Source organism: Portunus trituberculatus, chromosome 47 (assembly GCF_017591435.1).
Source record: "Portunus trituberculatus isolate SZX2019 chromosome 47, ASM1759143v1, whole genome shotgun sequence".
Classification (NCBI taxonomy): Eukaryota; Metazoa; Arthropoda; class Malacostraca; order Decapoda; family Portunidae; genus Portunus; species Portunus trituberculatus.
The window spans coordinates 15,930,219-15,949,717 of record NC_059301.1 but is presented as its reverse complement, the minus strand read 5'-3'; the positions used below and the strand labels follow the sequence as shown (position 1 = coordinate 15,949,717).

The 19,499-nt window shown below is 38.2% G+C and overlaps 1 protein-coding gene across 3 annotated transcripts; it reads left to right on the top strand.

Annotated features, from left to right (window-relative positions):
* Window positions 1-226: 226 nt before the first annotated feature.
* Window positions 227-18,453, top strand: LOC123520651 (dehydrogenase/reductase SDR family protein 7-like). Of its 3 annotated transcripts, none has more exons than XM_045283140.1 (8): window positions 227-374; window positions 1,787-1,934; window positions 3,563-3,675; window positions 4,693-4,836; window positions 13,152-13,371; window positions 15,943-16,027; window positions 16,406-16,566; window positions 17,054-18,453. In XM_045283140.1, exons 2-8 carry the CDS (start codon window positions 1,820-1,822, stop codon window positions 17,266-17,268), a joined length of 1,053 nt encoding a protein of 350 aa, XP_045139075.1. In that variant the 5' UTR covers window positions 227-374; window positions 1,787-1,819; the 3' UTR covers window positions 17,269-18,453. The 3 variants fall into 3 exon arrangements, with proteins under 3 accessions (XP_045139075.1, XP_045139074.1, XP_045139073.1); XM_045283139.1 differs by lacking the exon at window positions 227-374 and adding an exon at window positions 505-735; XM_045283138.1 differs by lacking the exon at window positions 227-374 and adding an exon at window positions 1,226-1,307.
* Window positions 18,454-19,499: the final 1,046 nt, after the last annotated feature.

Sequence of the window (19,499 nt, the reverse complement as noted above, 5' to 3'; positions counted from 1 at the left end):
AGGTTAATAACGGAGGATTTTAAAGATGATATATTTGTGTATATGCAATTTTTTTTCCTTACATTTTTTTTCTTTTTTTTTTTTTTTTTTTAACCTTACGGCAGCATGTGAGTACTTTCTCATATTGATATTCAAGTAGATATCCCTCGCCAATACAGATGCATCATAAAAGTTTATATCTCACATTCTCTTTTAGTTAGTACGAATTCGAAGGGCAAGTATTCTAGCGGCTCCTCGGCGGATTTGTGATTCCGGCCACCACTTATCAAGACTTAATATGGATTGTGATGGCAGGAGGCTGAACAGGAACTCTGAGATTGTTAAAGCATGACGTTCGCCATCGTATAAGTATACGCAAAACACTCAGTAAATAGGTCAGCAAAAACACTAATACCCTTACTTATATATGTATTTTTCTCACATTTCTCTTATATTGTCCTCGAGATCTGAGGATTTTGTATGAAAAAAAAATAAATAAAAAAATAAATAAAAAATAATACGCCCCGAGCTCACGGTCAGCTGATACACCAAAACAAACCCCGTGAATGTGAAGGTGCTGACGTCAGCTATCTTTACACACAGACAATAGGAAATCTGTAGTAATTGGTTCGGCAATAGATCCACTACAGCTGTGTTTCCTTGCATCCAGATGAAGTGTTGACAAATGGCATTGTATTAAGTCCCGTGGGTGGGTGATGTGGCCACCGTGACTCGTGACTGCTGTACCAAGTGCTGGTAAGGATGTACGAGTATTATTTGTGCATAATTCCTTGGTCTCTTGTGTCCTGCGGTCATTTGCCACACGTAGACATAAAGTATGTCAGCCCAGGTATTGATAGGCCATACATTGAAGTCTGTAATGATGGTGGTTAGTTTGAAATACTTCTGACGTATTGGATGCTCTGAAATTACCCTACCACCAGTTTGTTTTTCTCTCTCGTCGGTTTTTAGTATATTTTGGTTATTAGAGGATGCAACTTTGACAGATGAGGGAGAAGACCCTCATTAAGGCAAGAAATTAGCTTTTTTATATTCTGAGTATCATTACCTACCCTTAAAGAACAAAGAGAGTCCATTATATTGTATAAGACACTGAAAGTAACAAAGCTAAATCTATAGGATAAATCAAGGGAGATGTGTTGCAAGTGTCTTCCTCAGTACACTAATAATGTGGTGTGAGCATACAAATCAGTGTTGACAAACAATGATAAGGTATCTTCAAGAGATAACCTATTAAAACCAAAGGGAATTACAGAGCAGTGAGCCACCAGACGCTACGAGGGAATTAGGCTTATTACATGCATTCTGTAATGTTGCTACCCTTGTTTTTACTTCTATTTTTAGATGTGCATCACTTTCACTGTGAGGGATGTTTTTATTTTTTGCTGTCCTAACATTTTTTCTTATTGTACCCTTTATTACCTTCTACCATTACATTTTTTCACATACCAAGATGGTTTTTGCTGCATATCCTTGGTCCCCCATGGTTACACAGACCCCAGTTTGGACAGCACTGATTTAGAGGACATGAAGATTTAGGTATATCAGAACTTAGTAGGAAAATTATAGTATATTACAGTCACCTTGTAACTCAAATATCCCTTATCATCATACTACAAACCTATATGTGATGTGGTCAGTTTATAAAATAGATTATTAGTTTTCAGTTGATTAATTGTTTATTTATTTTTCCTTTTTAGGAAATAACTTGGGAGGGAACTCTGAATTAAGATTGCAAATTAAAAGTGTTGTACTTTTATGAGTAATGATTTTATTATTTCTACAGACAGAATGTACCAAAACCAGGGAGAAGTTTACCATGGCTAATGATAAAGTTGCTACAGATGGATGGCCCAGCTTAGTCATTCATTTGTGTAGAGCCATCAAGAATACGTGCAGTCTAGCATCATGGAATTCTCTGCCATGGATTCTTGGTATGTCTTCTTTTTATTTTTCTTCTTTTCTTTTCTTTTCTTACATGGAATTTCACAAAGTTAATAAGTTTATTACTAAATCTTTCTTATAATCATATGCATATATGTGTAAATCAGGCTGAGATTTACTTATAGCATTTTTCAAATTTTTTTTTCATCATGCCCAAGTTTGATTTTATATATTTCATTGACAGCCCATTCCTAACTATAAGATGGGGGAATGAAACAGTAAAGATGGCAATAGAGAAGAAAAAAAATTTGGAGGGATATTTCTGAGGAATAATCACCGGAAAACATGTTACCGGTACTTAACAAGATAATATGTGAAACTCAACTTACTAACAAATATATGAGTTGCCTCTGTTTATTTGGATGAAGTAATGATGAGGAAAATAATTACCACAATAATTTGGTCACCACATGAAAAAAAGGCTCATAAGAAAGTTGGAGTGTGTGCAGAGAGCAACAACCAAAATGATATCAGAATTGTAAGATCTTCCATACAAATAGAGAGCAGCTAGCATGCATCACCTACCCTGGAGAGGAGACAAGAGAAATTAAATGATTGCACTTTTCAAATTACTGATTGGGATGGGAAAAGTAGATACGGAAGATCTGTTTGTAATGAATGAAAGAGAAACAAAGGGACATGGAAAAATAATCTAAAAGTAACTATTAGCCAAAGGGACATAGAGAAGTTTAACCTCTCACATAGAAGCCTTGAGGCATGGAATGAAATGAAGGAAGAGGTGTGTGTTAGAAATAATCATAAATTCAAGGAAAAGCCAGATAAAAACAGTTATGTAGATAGGACAGTACAAGCTTAGCTCCTCTCCCGCATGTCACAGCCAAGTAAATACAACTATGTAATTACACACACAATGTTGTGTAGTGGTCAGTACCTTCAGCTCACCACAGAGACAGCCTGGGTTTGACTCCCAGGTGTGGCAAAGCAAACAGATGAGCCTCGTAATGTGTAGACCTTGTTCATCAAGCAGCAAGTAGTAGGTATGGAATCTAACACAAGGGTATGTGCCCTCACTGCACCAGTATGTTGTGTGCAAGTGGTCTCAGTCCTACCTATAGATCGGTCACTATAAGCTGAGCTCCTTCTGTAGAATAACAGCTGGCTTGTTGACCAGCAGACAAGCATTGGTGTGTGAATTACAAGTTACACACACTACTTATTTTGTATTTAATGTTGATATATTTGTTTCTGATGTGGCAAACCACAGAACAAGACCTTGTGACCCAGTTGTGGTTCTGACCCATACTTTGAGGAATCCTTGTTATACAGTATACTTTGAAGAATCCTGGTATATACAGTAGATTGCTGGCAGAACAAAACTGTTCTATTTATATACACTTATTCTTACTAACAAACTCTATTATTGCATTTTGTACCCAGATGACATGTGTTATGAAGTGTTTGATAGTAGAAGTGCAAGGTAGCATGAACTAAGTACAACCCCATCTACCTCTCATACCTTTTTTTTATTTTCTTATCTGATCTTGATACTTTATTCATTTATTTGTTTATATATATATATATATATATATATATATATATATATATATATATATATATATATATATATATATATATATGTAAATTTTCTTTTTTTCAGGTTGGTTAACCATGACAGTCATGGGTCCTGTCCTTGCTGCAAGAGTTGCATATCGAACTTTGCATGTCATGATATCACGAACTTTTTCAAGTAAAAAAGTTTTGTGTGGGAAGGTTAGTATTAGAAGATATGTAACATAATGAAATAACTAAAATTCACCATATTTTTTATGTACTCATATTACATGCTCTATCAGTTGAAGGTTGTGATTAGTAAACTTATGTCTGTGAAGCTTGGTTCATTTGTTCTAACAGGTCAGTTAAGTAACCATTTCAAGTAAACATAGAAAAGGACAAATTATTAGATTGCAGATAATTAAATTCATATTAATGTACAGGTATTTCTTGATTTATGTGTGTTTAGATTATGTGACTTTGAAATTACACGAAGTAAAGAACCTGGTCATTTTTTTCAAATTACATGGATTGTTTACAATAATATATTGTCAAGAAAATCAAGTTGTGCAGATGGTTTAGTTTCATGATACAGCTACCAGGTGTCACCAGGTGTTTCCCCAGCCAACACACTGTCCCTTTGTGCAATGCTCAAAAAGCTTGGCTTTAAATGGGCTCCCTAAAATTATAATGACTATTTTGTAATTACTATATGTATCTATATAAGATAATAAAGATGTTTCAAATGTTTCACACTTCTTCCACTCTCCTCTCTCAGTACCTTACTCAACTTATCATACATATCCCACAACTCATATTCTTTAACTTAAGTTGTGTTCACATGTGTCAATATGCCTGTGGTAATGCTAGAGGTACCAGCAAAACAAGACTGACACATTGTTCTTGTCCAACTGCTAGCAGTTTTGTTTACATTGTGACATCACGGGAGAAGGATTGAACATGTGGTTTCTAAAGGTAGATAAGAATGTCAGCTGAATGTAATGATCCAGACTTGGTGTGTACTGTACAGTTTGGTTCATTAATCATGTTCACTCTTTGCGATTTTTACATTACGTGATTCTTTCAGGAACATAACCTTCACATAAACTGAAATACCTGTACTGTCAACAGACGAAATGTAATTTTACTTCACCTACTGTATTTATAGCCACTGATACATATTTAAATTGTATCAGTAAGTAGTATGTATGTTTATGTTTACATTTATATTTCCAGGTTGTACTAATCACTGGTGCTAGTTCTGGATTGGGCGAGGCTCTTGCACATGCATTGTACAAGTGTGGTGTTCGTCTGATTTTAGCTGCACGCAATACAGAAAAGTTAGAAAACATCAAAGAGACTCTTCTGAAGACGTACAAAGTGAGTCACTTTTAGCATAAGTAATAAAGCTGTTGGTTTACTTTTGTAAGACTGGTTTTAGTTTGCTTGCAAAATGTATGTGGAATGGATAAAAAGCACCAAAGCACTTAGTTTTCTTCATACTAGTATACATTTTCATAACACTCATCTCAGATACGGGAGGAGGTAGTAGCCAGCTACTGAAACAATAACTTACTCCCAGTGAGATCTAATAGCACTAGTTCAGGAGGTGCTGTGAACCTTCCATTAAAGCTAGTTGTGATTTCGTTGAATGTTTCCCTTTGTGTCTCACAACTCAAGGGGGTAGTCACAGCCTACTCTCTAAAGACAGCTCTCCTTCTTCACACAAAACTACATGCACTTACCACACATACACCCTTCACTCCAAATAAAAATTTAAAAGAAAAATGGGACCCAAAATAAACAACGCCTCAGAGTCCCCCTCTGGGGAGGGGACCAAAAATGTCCCCAGGTCGGACACCTCTCCTGTTGAAGACCACAAATGCCTTGACACCTCCCTCAACTTTTTCTACATTAACTTCTGCAACATTCGCGGTCTTAGATCTAATTTTCAATCTGTGGAACACCACCTCTCCTCTACTAAACCTCATCTTCTTTTCCTCACCGAAACACAGCTGTCTGAGGCAACTGACAGTAGCCCCTTCTCTGTTCCCTCCTACTTTCTCTATTCTCATTTTCATTCCAAAGCTGGATGTTGCGTCTATGTACGCAACGACTTAACTTGCTCTCGTGCCCACGCTCTTGAGTCTTCCGAATTTTCCACCATCTGGCTACGACTTAACAGTCACTCTCAAACTAAATTCATCTGTGCTGTTTATCTCTCCCTAACTCTTCTGACTATAGTAATTTCTTCGACTACTTAACTTCTAAAGTGGAGCACATTCTGTCCCTCTACCCTTTCGCTGAGATTTCCATTCTTGGAGATTTCAATGTTCACCACCAGCTTTGGCTTTCCTCTCCTTCACTGACCACCCTGGTGAACTAGCCTTCAACTTTGCTATCCTCCATGACCTAGAGCAACTGGTGCAACACCCTACTCGTATTCCTGACCGTCTTGGAGACACGCCCAACATTCTTGATCTCTTCCTCACCTCTAACCCTTCTGCTTATGCTGTCACCCTTTCATCTCCGTTGGGCTCCTCCGATCACAATCTCATTTCTGTATCTTGTCCTATTTTTCCAATCCTCCGCAGGATCCCCAAAGCGAAGGTGCCTCTGGCGTTTTGCCTCTGCCAGTTGGGGGACCTGAGGAGGTATTATGCTGATTTTCCTGGAATGATTATTGCTTCCGTGTCAGAGACCCATCTCTTTGTGCTGAACGCATAACAGAGGTGTTAGTATCTGGCATGGAGGCGTACATTCCTCATTCTTTTCTCAACCTAAACCTTCTAAACCTTGGTTTAACTCAGCCTGTTCTCGTGCTATACATGATAGAGAGGTTGCCCACAAAAGGTACTTGAGCCTTCCATCTCCTGAATCTCATGCACTTTATATCTCTGCCCGGAATCATGCCAAGTCTGTTCTTCAACTTGCCAAACACTCTTTCATAAATAGGAAATGTCAAAATCTTTCAAACTCAAACTCTCCTCGTGACTTCTGGCATCTAGCCAAAAACATCTCAAATAACTTCACTTCTTCATCTTTCCTCCTTTATTTCATCCTGATGGCACCACTGCCATCTCTTCTGTCTCTAAAGCTGAACTCTTTTCTCAAACCTTTGCTCACAACTCCACCTTGGACGATTCTGGGCTTGTCCTCCTCTCCTCCTCCCTCTGACTATTTCATGTCTACAATCAAAATTCTTCGTAATGATGTTTTCCATGCCCTTGCTGGCCTAAACCCTCGGAAGGCTTATGGACCTGATGGGGTCCCTCCTATTGTTCTCAAAAACTGTGCTTCTGTGCTTGCACCTTGCCTGGCCAAACTCTTCCAACTTTGTCTATCGACTTCTACCTTTCCTTCCTGCTGGAAGTTCGCCTACATTCAGCCTGTTCCTAAAAAGGGTGACCGTTCTAACCCCTCAAACTACCGTCCTATAGCTTTAATCTCTTGCTTGTCTAAAGTTTTGAATCTATCCTGAATAGGAAGATTCTCAAACATCTGTCACTTCACAATCTTCTGTCTGATCGCCAGTATGGCTTCCGTCAAGGTCGCTCTACTGGTGATCTTCTGGCTTTCCTTACTGAGTCTTGGTCATCCTCTTTAGAGATTTCGGTGAAACTTTTGCTGTTGCGTTAGACATATCAAAAGCTTTTGATAGAGTCTGGCATAAAGCTTTGATTTCAAAACTGCCCTCCTACGGCTTCTATCCTTCTCTCTGCAACTTTATCTCAAGTTTCCTTTCCGACCGCTCTATTGCTGCTGTGGTAGACGGCTACTGTTCTTCTCCTAAACCTATTAATAGTGGTGTTCCTCAGGGTTCTGTCCTGTCACCCACTCTCTTTCTATTATTCATTAATGACCTTCTTAACCAAACTTCTTGCCCTATCCACTCCTACGCTGATGATACCACCTACATCTTTCCACGTTCTTTCAGAGACGTCCAACCCTTCAGGAAATCAACAGATCACGCGGGACGCCACGGAACGCCTGACTTCCGATCTTTCTAAGATTTCCGATTGGGGCAGAGAAAATCTAGTAGTTTTCAATGCCTCAAAACTCAATTCCTCCATCTATCAACTCGACACAACCTTCCAGACAACTATCCCTCTTCTTCAATGACACTCAACTGTCTCCCTCTTCCACAATGAATATCCTCGGTCTGTCCTTTGCTCATAATCTTAACTGGAAACTTCACATCTCATCTCTTGCTAAAACAGCTTCTATGAAGTTAGGTGTTCTGAGGCGTCTCCGACAGTTTTTCTCGCCCTTCCAACTGCTTACTCTGTATAAGGGCCTTATCCGTCCCTGTATGGAGTACTCTTCGCATGTTTGGGGGTTCCAGTCACACAGCTTTGCTTGATAGGGTGGAATCAAAAGCTCTTCGTCTCATCAACTCTCCTCCTCTGACTAACTGTTTTCAGTCTCTTTCTCACCGCCGAAATGTTGCATCCCTTTCTATATTTTATCGCTATTTTCATGGTAACTATTCTACTGATCTTGCTAACTGCATGCCTCCCCTCCTCCTGCGGCCACGCTGCACAAGGCTTTCTTCTTCCTCTCATCCCTATTCTGTCCAACTCTCTAATGCAAGAGTTAACCAGTACGCTCAATCATTCATCCCTTTCACTGGTAAACTCTGGAACTCCCTCCCTGCATCTGTATTTCCGAATTCCTACAACTTGTCTTCTTTTAAGAGGGAGGTATCGAGGCATTTGCTCCCCTAATTCTGGCTGACGGTTTTGGCACTTTTTAAAGTCTTTGGAGAGCCAGCGCTCAAGTGGGCCTTTTTCTAATTTTCTTTTTTTTCTTTTTGCTCTTGGCTGGCCCTCTTCCCTACGTAAAAAAAAAAAAAAAAAAAAAAACTCTCTTCTCCTTTATTATATCTTCTTCCATTATAATTTCATACCTTCCTGCTGCTGACACACTTGTCCTGTAAAATTTAGTAAGCCACACATCCCAGCATCTTGTTTCCATGTCATATATGTATACTGTAAAATTGATACATCAATCTGAAGTTATTTGCTTTCCTGACATGCCTTTCCTTGTACTTCATTCAAATGCTTATAAACTTTGCTATGATTAGCTGGGAACATTTATGGAGATTAAGGATAGAGCAAAGGAGAGTGTGTGTGTGTGTGTGTGTGTGTGTGTGTGTGTGTGTGTGTGTGTGTGTGTGTGTGTGTGTGTGTGTGTGTGTGTGTGTGTGTGTGTGTGTGTGTGTGTAATTCACCATCCAGCCAGCTTTTACCCTACAGAACAAGCCAAGAGCTCACAGACTGATCTCCAGGTAGGACTGAGACCACACTACGCACCACACACCGAGACAGCACAGCCTTAAGCCCTCAAATTACATCCTGTACCTAGTTGTTGCTAGGTGAACAGAGGCTACACATTAAGGGGGTCACACATTTGCCTTGCCGTGCCCAGAACTTAAATGCAGGTCTTAGTTGTGAGCTGTGTGCTAACCACTACACTATGTGGTGTGTGTGTGTGTGTGTGTGTGTGTGTATTTACCTATTTACCTAATTGTAACATACGGGAAAAGAGCTATGCTCGTGTTGTCCCGTCTCCATATCTATTAATGTCCAGCTTTTTCTTAAAATCATGAATATTCCTTGCGTTGACCACTTCCATGTCTAAACTATTCCATGCTTCCACCCTTCTATGAGGGAAGCTATATTTTTCACATCTCTCCTATAAGTGGCCATTTTAGTTTTTCCCATGCCCTCTCGACATTCTTCCATTCCACATACACAGATCTTCCCTATCCATTTTTCCATGCCAATCATCACTCTGTATATTGCTATCAGGTCTCCCCTTTCTCTTCTGTTTTCCAGGGTTGGAAGTTGCATTCTTTTCAGTCTGTCTTCATAAGTCAAATCTCTTAAGTCAGGCACCATTTTCGTTGCAGCCCTCTGTACTTTCTCTAGTTTCCTTATGTGTTTCTTTAAGTTCGAGCCCACTGTATTGTTGCATATTCAAGCCTCGGTCTTATCATTGCAGTAATTATTTTCTTCATCATTTCTTCATCTAGATATACGAACGCCACTCTTATGTTCCTCAATAAGTTCAATACTTCTCCAATTATTTTGTTTATATGTCTCTCTGGCGATAGGTCATTGGTAATTGTCACCCCAAGGTCTTTTTCTTCATGACTGGTTTTATGTCTTCATTTCCTATCTTGTACATACTCCTGATTCTTCTTTCACTCTTGCCAAACTCTATTTTCTTGCATTTTGTCGTGTTGAACTCCATTTGCCATGTACAGCTCCATTTCCATATTCTGTCCAAGTCTTCCTGGAGTAGTTCGCAATCTTTGTCACATCTCACTTTTCTTAACAATTTTGCATCGTCTGCAAATAGGCTCACATAACTGGACACCCCATCCACCATGTCATTTATGTAGACTGCGAACATTACTGGTGCCAACACTGATCCCTGTGGAACTCCACTCTCCACCAATCCCCATTCTGATGGTCTGTCCTTAATTATTGTTCTCATTTCTCTTCCTACCAAAAGTCTTCCATCCATTTTAGTAAACTGCCATGCACTCCTCCTACCATTTCAAGTTTCCAGATCAGTCTCTGGTGTGGTACCTTATCAAAGGCCTTTTTTAAATCCAGATATATTCCATCAGCCCAACCATCTCTTTCCTGTATTACATCTATCACCCTCGAATAGTAACATATCAGGTTTGTCGTGCATGAACGCCCTTTCTAAAACCAAATTGACACTCACAAAGTATGTCATTTTCTCCAAGAAGTCTGTCCATCTATTCTTCACCACCCTCTCACACATCTTAGCTACCACACTTGTAAGTGACACTGGTCTATAGTTCAATGGGTCTCTCTTGTTACCTGATTTATAGATTGGGACAATGTTAGCTCTTTTCCAGTCTTGGGGCACTACACCTTCCCTTAATGAGGCATCAATTACTTCACAAACTTTTTCTGCCAATTGCTCCTGCATTCTCTTAAAATCCATCCTGATACCCCATCAGGTCCCACAGCTTTTCTCACTTCTAAACTCCCCATCATGTTCTTGATCTCCTCCACAGTTACTTGAAACTCCTTCATAATCCCTTTCTGTTCCATTACCAGTGGTTTGTCAAAAGCAGTCTCCTTTGTGAATACCTTCCGAAAGCATCCATTCATAGCCTCTGCCATTTCCTGGGATCTTCACTGTATACTCCATTTACTTCTAAACTTTCAATACTTTCTCTATTTTTGATGTTGTTGTTCACATGTCTGTAAAAAGCCTTGGTTGGTCTTTACATTTATCAATTATATCCTTTTCTTGTTTCTTTCTTTCTTCTCTTCTAATCAACACATATTCATTTCTTGCTCTTTTGTAACTTTCCCACTGCTTAATCCGTCTTTTCCTTCTCCACCTCTTCCATGCATCCTCTTTTCTTGTTCTAGCCTTTTCACATCTATCGTTAAACCAGTCCTGCTTTCCAACTTCTCTATGTTGTCTTATTGGTACAAATTTTTCTCACCTTCTTTGTATATTTTTATAAATTCCTTCCACTTTTCATTTGCTCCTTAGCACTCTTGAATTTCATCCAATTTGTCTCTTGAAAGAATTTCTTTAGGTTTCCAAAATCTGTCTTGGCATAATTCCATCTTCCCACTTTATATTCTTCATTTCTTCTAGATTTCTCTTCGTCTATCACCTTGAACTCCAAAACTGCATGATCACTCTTTGCTAAAGGGCACTCCACCCTCATCTCCTCAATGACCATTGGCTCTGTACTAAAGACCAAGTCCAGTCTTGACGATGCTCCCTCTCCTCCAAACCTAGTATCTTCTTTGACCCACTGAGTTAACACATTTTCCATTGCCAGTGTCAATAGTGTATTTCCCATGTTGTCTCTGATCCTTCCATTGACCAGTCCTCCCAACACACCTCTTTACAATTAAAATCTCCCATCATTATAGTTCGTTCACAGCCACCCAACATTTCTTCCAGACATGTTCCTGTATCACTTATCATTTCTTCATATTCCTGTACTGACCATGCATTTGTCTTAGGTGGTACGTACACCACTATGTAGTGCCTCTTTTTCCTTCATTAGTTTCTGCTCTGATCTTTAGCACTTCTGCCTTTCCCATACCTTTTTCACTTGATCCACCTTTATATCTTTTTAACCAGCAACATCACTCCTCCTCCCATCTTACCTACTCTATTTCTTTTCCAAACGTTATATTTCCTTCTCCAACCTTCATCAGGTCTTCTCCCTCTCTCAGTTTTGTTTCAGTAAGACCCACAATATCTGGGTTCTTGTCCCTCAAGTAATCGTTGAGTTCTAAAATCCCGATATCACTCCATTTATGTTGGAATACATTACATTTCGCTCATATGTAAGTTTCTTTAGTCCTTTCTTGCTGTACTTTTCTGGGTTATGAACCACTTCCTCAGTCTCATATCCAAGATTCTCCAGAAAAACTCTTTCTTCTCTTCTTCTGTCCTCTCTTCATTTTTTTCAAAGCCTCCTTTCTCAACTCATTTAACATTTCTCTTTCCTTTTCACCGAGATCTCTTCTCAACCAAATCTTCCTTGTTGTTTCCTGCTGGGCTAGCCTCCATGACTTCTCCACCAATTCATCTACATCCTTTTGTGACTTAAGTTTGATTCTTATTGGCCTCATACCTTCTCTTGTGAACTTTCCAATTCTATGGAAGTCCTCTATTTCTTGTACTAGGTCTTTTCCTCCTCTTGCACCACATTAATGATATTATTTATCACCTTTTTATGTTTTCTCTCTCTCCATTTTACTCGGTGTCTTATCCTCCTCCACACCAAATATCACCACACATCTCTTTTTGTCTACAGTTTCCCTCACCAATGTCTCATTTGACTTAATAACCTTCACCACTTTCTCAGCTATCTTCTCTTCTATGATCTGTTGATCTATAATTTCAGCAAGGCCCAAAGTTTTCTCCCTGACTCTTTGATTTCCTTTTCCAGACTTGCAACTTTGTAATTTACCTCCTTTCTTTCCACTTCCTGACTTTTTCCATTCAGCCTGCTTCTCCATCACTTTTCCTAGAGATTCTCCACATTTTTCGCAATTCACTTTAATTAGCTTAACTTCCTCTTTCAGTGCTGCATTTTCCTTCTTCATATCGGCACAGTCTCTCTTTACATTGTCATAACTCGTTTCCAGGCCCTCATACTTTTCAAACAGTTTTCAATTTTACCTTCTAACTCCAGAATTTTCTTCACATAAGTGCTCTTCTCCATTATTCCTTGAAACCCTGTGAAGTCTGATTCCTCTTTCGAGTTCACGGCCGCCATGTTGCGCAGACGTAAACAAACCAGCTGATGGCTCAAACGCAGGCTACAGTTTATATTTACCTTCACTGGACATTATTTTGCTAATCAACAGTTAACATGACTATATGGAGACGGGACAAACATTACCAGCTCCTTTCCCACCTTGGTTACTCTTAGGTAACTGTAGAATTATAGATGATTGCTCTGGAGCTCAGCGACCACCTCCGCCATCGACGATGTGTGTGTGTGTGTGTGTGTGTGTGTGTGTGTGTGTGTGTGTGTGTGTGTAGCATTGGCTCCCCATAAAATTATTATGCTTTTAATAGAATTAAATAGTATTCATGAGATCTTATAAGATGAAAGTATACTGATGTAGCCATGATGCATACATTAATAAGAAATTCTGTTTCAGCCTCCAGAACTTCATGTTCCAACCATTATTAAGTTGGATTTGGAAGAGTTGAACAGCATTCCTGGTGTAGTTGAAGAAATAATTGCCTCCCATGGACGCGTTGATATTCTCATCAACAATGCTGGCATCTCTTATCGAGGAGTAGCTGCAGAAACTGACATAAGCGTTGACATAAGATTGATGTTGGTCAATTTCTTTGGACAGGTGGCATTAACAAAAGGTTAGTTCTATAATGTCTTTCCAGTTTCATTACAGTACACTGGTAACACAAAATATTGAATGCTTGTGTTCAAAATATCCTTTTGAGTTTCTGTAGATTTTTATCTTCATTTCTTTTGTGTTATGGGCAGCATTTCTTATATTCATTATCTCCCTTTCCCCCTTTCTCTCTCTCTCTCTCTCTCTCTCTCTCTCTCTCTCTCTCTCTCTCTCTCTCTCTCTCTCTCTCTCTCTCTCTCTCTCTCTCTCTCTCTCTCTCTCTCTCTCTCTCTCTCTCTCTCTCTCTCTCTCTCTCTCTCTCACACACACACACACACACACACACACACACACACACACACACTGATATCTCTCAGTGATTTCCTAACTCCCTGCCTCCATTCATGTCATCTATTCACACACACACACACACACACACACACACACACACACACACACACACACACACACACACACACACACACACACACACACACACACACACACACACACACACACACACACACAAAATGAAACAATAGAAAGGTTAAAAGGAGAGAACGGGATAGTAGAAGACCCAAAAAGTATGGCAGAACTATTAAATAATAAATTCCAGGAGGTCTTTACTAAGGAATCCAAATTTGAAAGACGACAAGGTAATAGAGAGACAGTCTATATGAAAGAGATTAAAGTAACCAAGCTTGAAATAAAAGAGTTAATGAAGGAATTGGATGAAGAGAAGGCAATGGGACCGGATGAAGTCTCAGGCAGAATACTGAAAGAATGTAGGGAAGAACTAGCAAGTCCTATATACAACATCATAAAATGCTCAATAGAAAATGGAACAGTACCAGTAGAATGGAAAAGAGCTGAGGTGGTTCCCATATATAAGAGCGGAAGGAAGGAAGAACCTTTAAATTACAGACCGGTATCACTTAACTAGTGTAATATGCAAAATGTGTGAAAGAATAATAAAGAAACAATGGATCGAGTTCCTTGAAGACAACAAATTAATATCAAATAGCCAATTTGGTTTTAGAAAAAGACGGTCGTGTGTAACTAATTTCTTGAGTTTCTATTCTAGAATAGTTGATAGAGTACAAGAGAGAGAGGGATAGGTTGACTGTATTTATTTGGATTTAAAAAAGGCGTTTGACAAAGTGCCACATGCAAGATTACTATGGAAGTTAGAGGAGAAGGGTGGCTTAAAAGGAAGCACATTGAGATGGATAGAAAATTATTTGAGGGGGAGAGAAATAAGGATGGTAGTTAAAGATATGAAGTCCAAGTGGAGAGCAGTAGAAAGCGGAGTGCCACAATGGTCAGTATTGGCACCGTAATACTTTTCCTCATTTATATTAGTGACATGCCAGAAGGAGTGAACAGCTACATAAATCTGTTTGCAGATGATACAAAACTGTGCAGAGTTATAAAGCAAAAGGAGGATTGTGAAATATTGCAAGAAGACCTAAATAAGATCTGGGAATGGAATTCAATGTGAATAAAAGCCATGTCATGGAAATGGGAAAGAGTGAAAGATGACCCATGGGAATCTATAAGATGGGAGATGGAGTAGAACTAGAGAAAGTAATAAAGGAAAAGGACTTAGGAGTGACGATGGAAGAAAACAATCAACCAGTAAGCCATATTGATAGAATTTTTAGAGAAACATATAATTTGCTAAGGAATATTGGAGTAGCATGGACAAAGAAATGATGAAGAAATTGATAAGTACTATAATAAGATCCAGATTGGAATATGCAGGAGTAGTGTGGATCCCTCATAAAAAGAAACACATAAGAAAGTTGGAAAGACTACAAAAAATGGCTACAAGAATGGTTCCAGAATTTGAAGGGATGACATATGAGGAGAGACTAAAGGCTATGGATCTGCCAACCCTGGAATAAAGAAGGGAGAGAGGAGATCTGATACAAGTTTATAAATTGATCAACAGAATGGACCAAGTGGATAATGAGAAACTGATCCTGAGAGAAGAATATGACATTCAAAGCACAAGATCGTATTGTAAAAAGCTGAGAAAAGGAAGATGTCTGAGAGATGTTAAAAAATATAGTTTCCTGCAAAGATGTATTGAGACGTGGAACAGTTTAAATAAAGAAGTAGTGTCTGCAACGAGTGTGCATACTTTTAAAGTAAGACTGGATAAGTGTAGATATGGAGACGGGGCCACACGAGCATAAAGCCCAGGCCCTGTAAAACTACAACTAGGTAAATACACACACACACACACACACACACACACACACACACACACACACACACACACACACTCACACTCACACGCACACACACAGACACACACACACACACTCAGAGAACAGTGGAAAAGTGGAATACATTGGATAATGAAGTTGTTATAGCACATAATGTGAATAACTTTAAGGAAAAATTAGATAAATGGAGACATGTAGACAGGACACTATGAGCCCTGCTCGAACCCTGTACAATACAAGTAGGTAAATACACACACACACACATAGTATATAATATGCCAGTCCCTTCTCTTCAATCAGCTGCCATGTTTCTTTCATCATTGACTGCATATCTTTATTGAGATTTATTTCTTCTTCAGCAATTCTTCCATTGATGCTCAAGAGGAAGACAGGGCACATAGTGGCAGTGAGCAGTGTCCAGGGAAAGCTTGCCATTCCTTATAGGTAAGTCACCACAAACTTAGTAGGTGGCTTTATATGTATGATAGTGTTAGAATGTCAGTTTCATTCAGAAGACAGAGAGTTGTGCCTATGTAAGAAGCATTACTTGTAGAATGATAATGCACTTTAGTGTAGCATTTCGTTAGTGTTGGTAATGTGATGAATAACTCAAATGGAATATTTTTGTATTTGCTGATATGATTGTTCTATTAGTTATGTATTTACTGTATTTATGCGCACAAAATAGGTGACAAATTATTCAGGTGATAACATGAAACAAAACATTAAAGGTGTGTAATGTGTCGGCCTATTTTTGACATTCAGCATTATCTTCCTTCATATAATTTGTGAATAGTGTTCTAATTTCTTCCTTACTGACAGATCATGTTATACTGCATCAAAGCATGCTCTTCAAGGGTTCTTTGATTCTCTGAGAGCTGAAGTAGCTGAAAGTAAAGTGAAGGTGACAGTAATTAGTCCAGGATACATTGCCACCAATCTGTCTGTCAATGCAGTGACTGGTGACGGATCAATGTATGGAGGTGAGTCTTAAGTCAGTGAAATGCATTACTGAATTGCTTTAATATCACAATCTGAAGACCTTTGTGTTATCAAATAGACCAAATTGTGCAGTTTTTAATTAGTATACAATTTTATTAGTCTCTACTGCTCTCTTCCTAATCATTGGTTCATCAACTTGCATGTAATAAGTTCATCTTTAATTAATTTGGTTCAGACAACAGTATTGGGCTACTACACTTATTCATATAAAACAAGACCAGCACTTAACAGGGCCATTGTATGGTTTAGTGTGGAAGGGGTGTGTGTGTGTGCAAGTGTGAGGTTCTTTGTCTGGGCTACCATGTGGGAGTGTCAGGTTGCTATATAGATGGATTATTATTATAATTATTTTCATTATTAATGTGTGTGTGTGTGTGTGTGTGTGTGTGTGTGTGTGTGAAAGAGAGAGAGAGAGAGAGAGAGAGAGAGAGATTAAAAGTGTTAAGTCAGTATTAATTGTCTTTACAGAAATGGACGAAACGACAAGTGGCGGCATGAGTCCAGAATATGTTGCTGACAGTATAGTAGGGTGCTTGACTAATGGAAGTGAGGAGCTGGTGCTGGCCCCAGTGCTGCACCATGTGGCAATCCTTCTCCGTACCCTGTCTCCTCCTTTAGTCACTCACATCATGAAGAGGCGAGCTGCAACACAAAGGAATGCCTACGTGCACAAGAAAGATTGAAGGAGGCAAGTGAATGAAGAACTTATTTATGATTTTGTATGTATGCTCTAGGATTTTTATGCTGTTGAATCTATCAAAGAATAATATTTAGTATGGTTAAGTAGTATATTACTATCTTTCATAATTTGATTCCAGTGAATCTTTATTGAAACTGATTTTAAAGTAGATATTTTTATTTACATTACAAGACCAATTGATCAAGACAAGATAACTTGAGGTCAGATAGTAAGCCAACACAGCATACAGTTGATGTACATGGGATAAAGATTTATCCTGAAAAGCATTTTGAAGCTTAAGATTATAGAGACTTCATGATACAAAGTTCTCAGTCAGCTGTCATTATACATTATATGTATATGTGTATGTTTTGTCAAAGAATAGGCCTTTGTTGACTAAGTACGAAGTGAATGTTGCATGAATACCATCATATGGGGCCACCATGGTACATTGGATCAGTGTGCACTGTGGGAGCCAAGGGGTCACCAGAGCATGAGTTCAAATCCTGGGGGGAAGGGCGTACACTCAGGGTAAGTTCAGAGTCCTTCATTAAGAGGCATTGTCATTGCCTTAATGGACCAGGAACTGTACATAAAAAACAAAAATATAGATACCATCATATGAGTATTCACTAAATTTATGAACACAATAGAGTTAAAAGCTACTGATCTCATGAGTTTTCTCCTTTCACAGATTTTTAAGCATATCATAGTCAGCTACAATGTTAGCTCTTGCTTTCCTTTTGATAAAGATACTGTTTTAAAGAGATTTTTAGCTACATAAATGAAGATAGAAAAATAAGGTATAGTAATATGTTCAGAAAATTCAGATATATTATCATTTATCATTATTATATTTCATGCCATTCCATATTGCTACTAAATCACCATTTCTTATAAAGTAAAGGAGTGCACACAAGAAAGAGGTTATAGTAGGAATAGAGGTAAGCAAGCAGAGAGTGTTTTGTTAGAGAGGAGGTTCTTCTGCCATTCCCACCTTATGAAATGCTCATCAGGCAAACAGGGCATCAGAGAGGGATAGATGGATGTTAAATAGATACATAGATTAGAGTCATAACATAATTACAGTCCATTAGTAAATGTGTCAATCTTTAATCATATAATTCATTTTGGGCTTGAGGTGTGTTCATGTAACATTTTACATAGCATAACAAATACGTACGTACTTTACATTGGTATTAATTGCAACCTCTTTTACAATATGTGGAGCTTACTAGCATAAAAACTGACGTTAAACAAAAAAGTGAGTAAACATTAAGCTTTACAACTTTATTCCAATAATAAGTAGGGGCTGACACTACCTTTCAATGTGCATGTTATATAAGTGCATTCTACATGTGTATTCCTGTAATCTAGTCTCATTTGTGCTCTTTGATCTGCACAGTTTTATCTTGCATATTATTCATATAAATTCAAGACCATATATGTTGCAGATAACTGTTCATTCAATGAATTGTCTTTCCTTAGTATGTAATGTGGTATGAATGAAAGAAATTGAACAAAGAAATAGAATAAAAGGACCAAAAAAATGGAAATTACTTATCACCTTTCTACCAACTTTAATATTAGGGTTACTGGAAACAAATATCATTATTCAGTGATGCCCAAAATGAGACTTGCTCTATCACCAAATCTAATCAAGACCTCTCCTTTGTGTTACCCAACAGTGTTGACATCATTTCATCTTTAAGTGTACAAAATAATTAGGCATAACATAACACATTTTCAGAAATAACTTTCACTTGTAACATTTGATGGAATGATTTATTAGACTATGAAATGCTACCTAAACTTTCCTTTCCCATTCACTTTTAATGCAGATTTGTACTTAGTGAATAACAAGTTTGTCATGAAACTATTTTCTTCTTGTTTTCATTTGTTTTTATCTTTTAGTGACAATGTTTATGTTTGTATGTTCTAGCTAAGGGATGCTTTGTTTGTGAGTCACAGCTACAAAACTTGAATGTATATTTCAAATTATGCTGAAAGCCACTCTTGCCTTACACTGTGCTGTCTCTGTTAATTTTTTCATCCAACTTTGTCTTAAATTCATGGATTTTTTTTTTTTTCCCCAGACAGTCATATTATCAAATTCATTTTCAGCCGTTATACTTATAATATATGGAAAACTATGTTTCTTAAAGTCTCTTCTGCATGTACTCCTTTTTAGTTTCTTACAGGGTCCTCTTTTATCACTACATTCTTTATCACTAG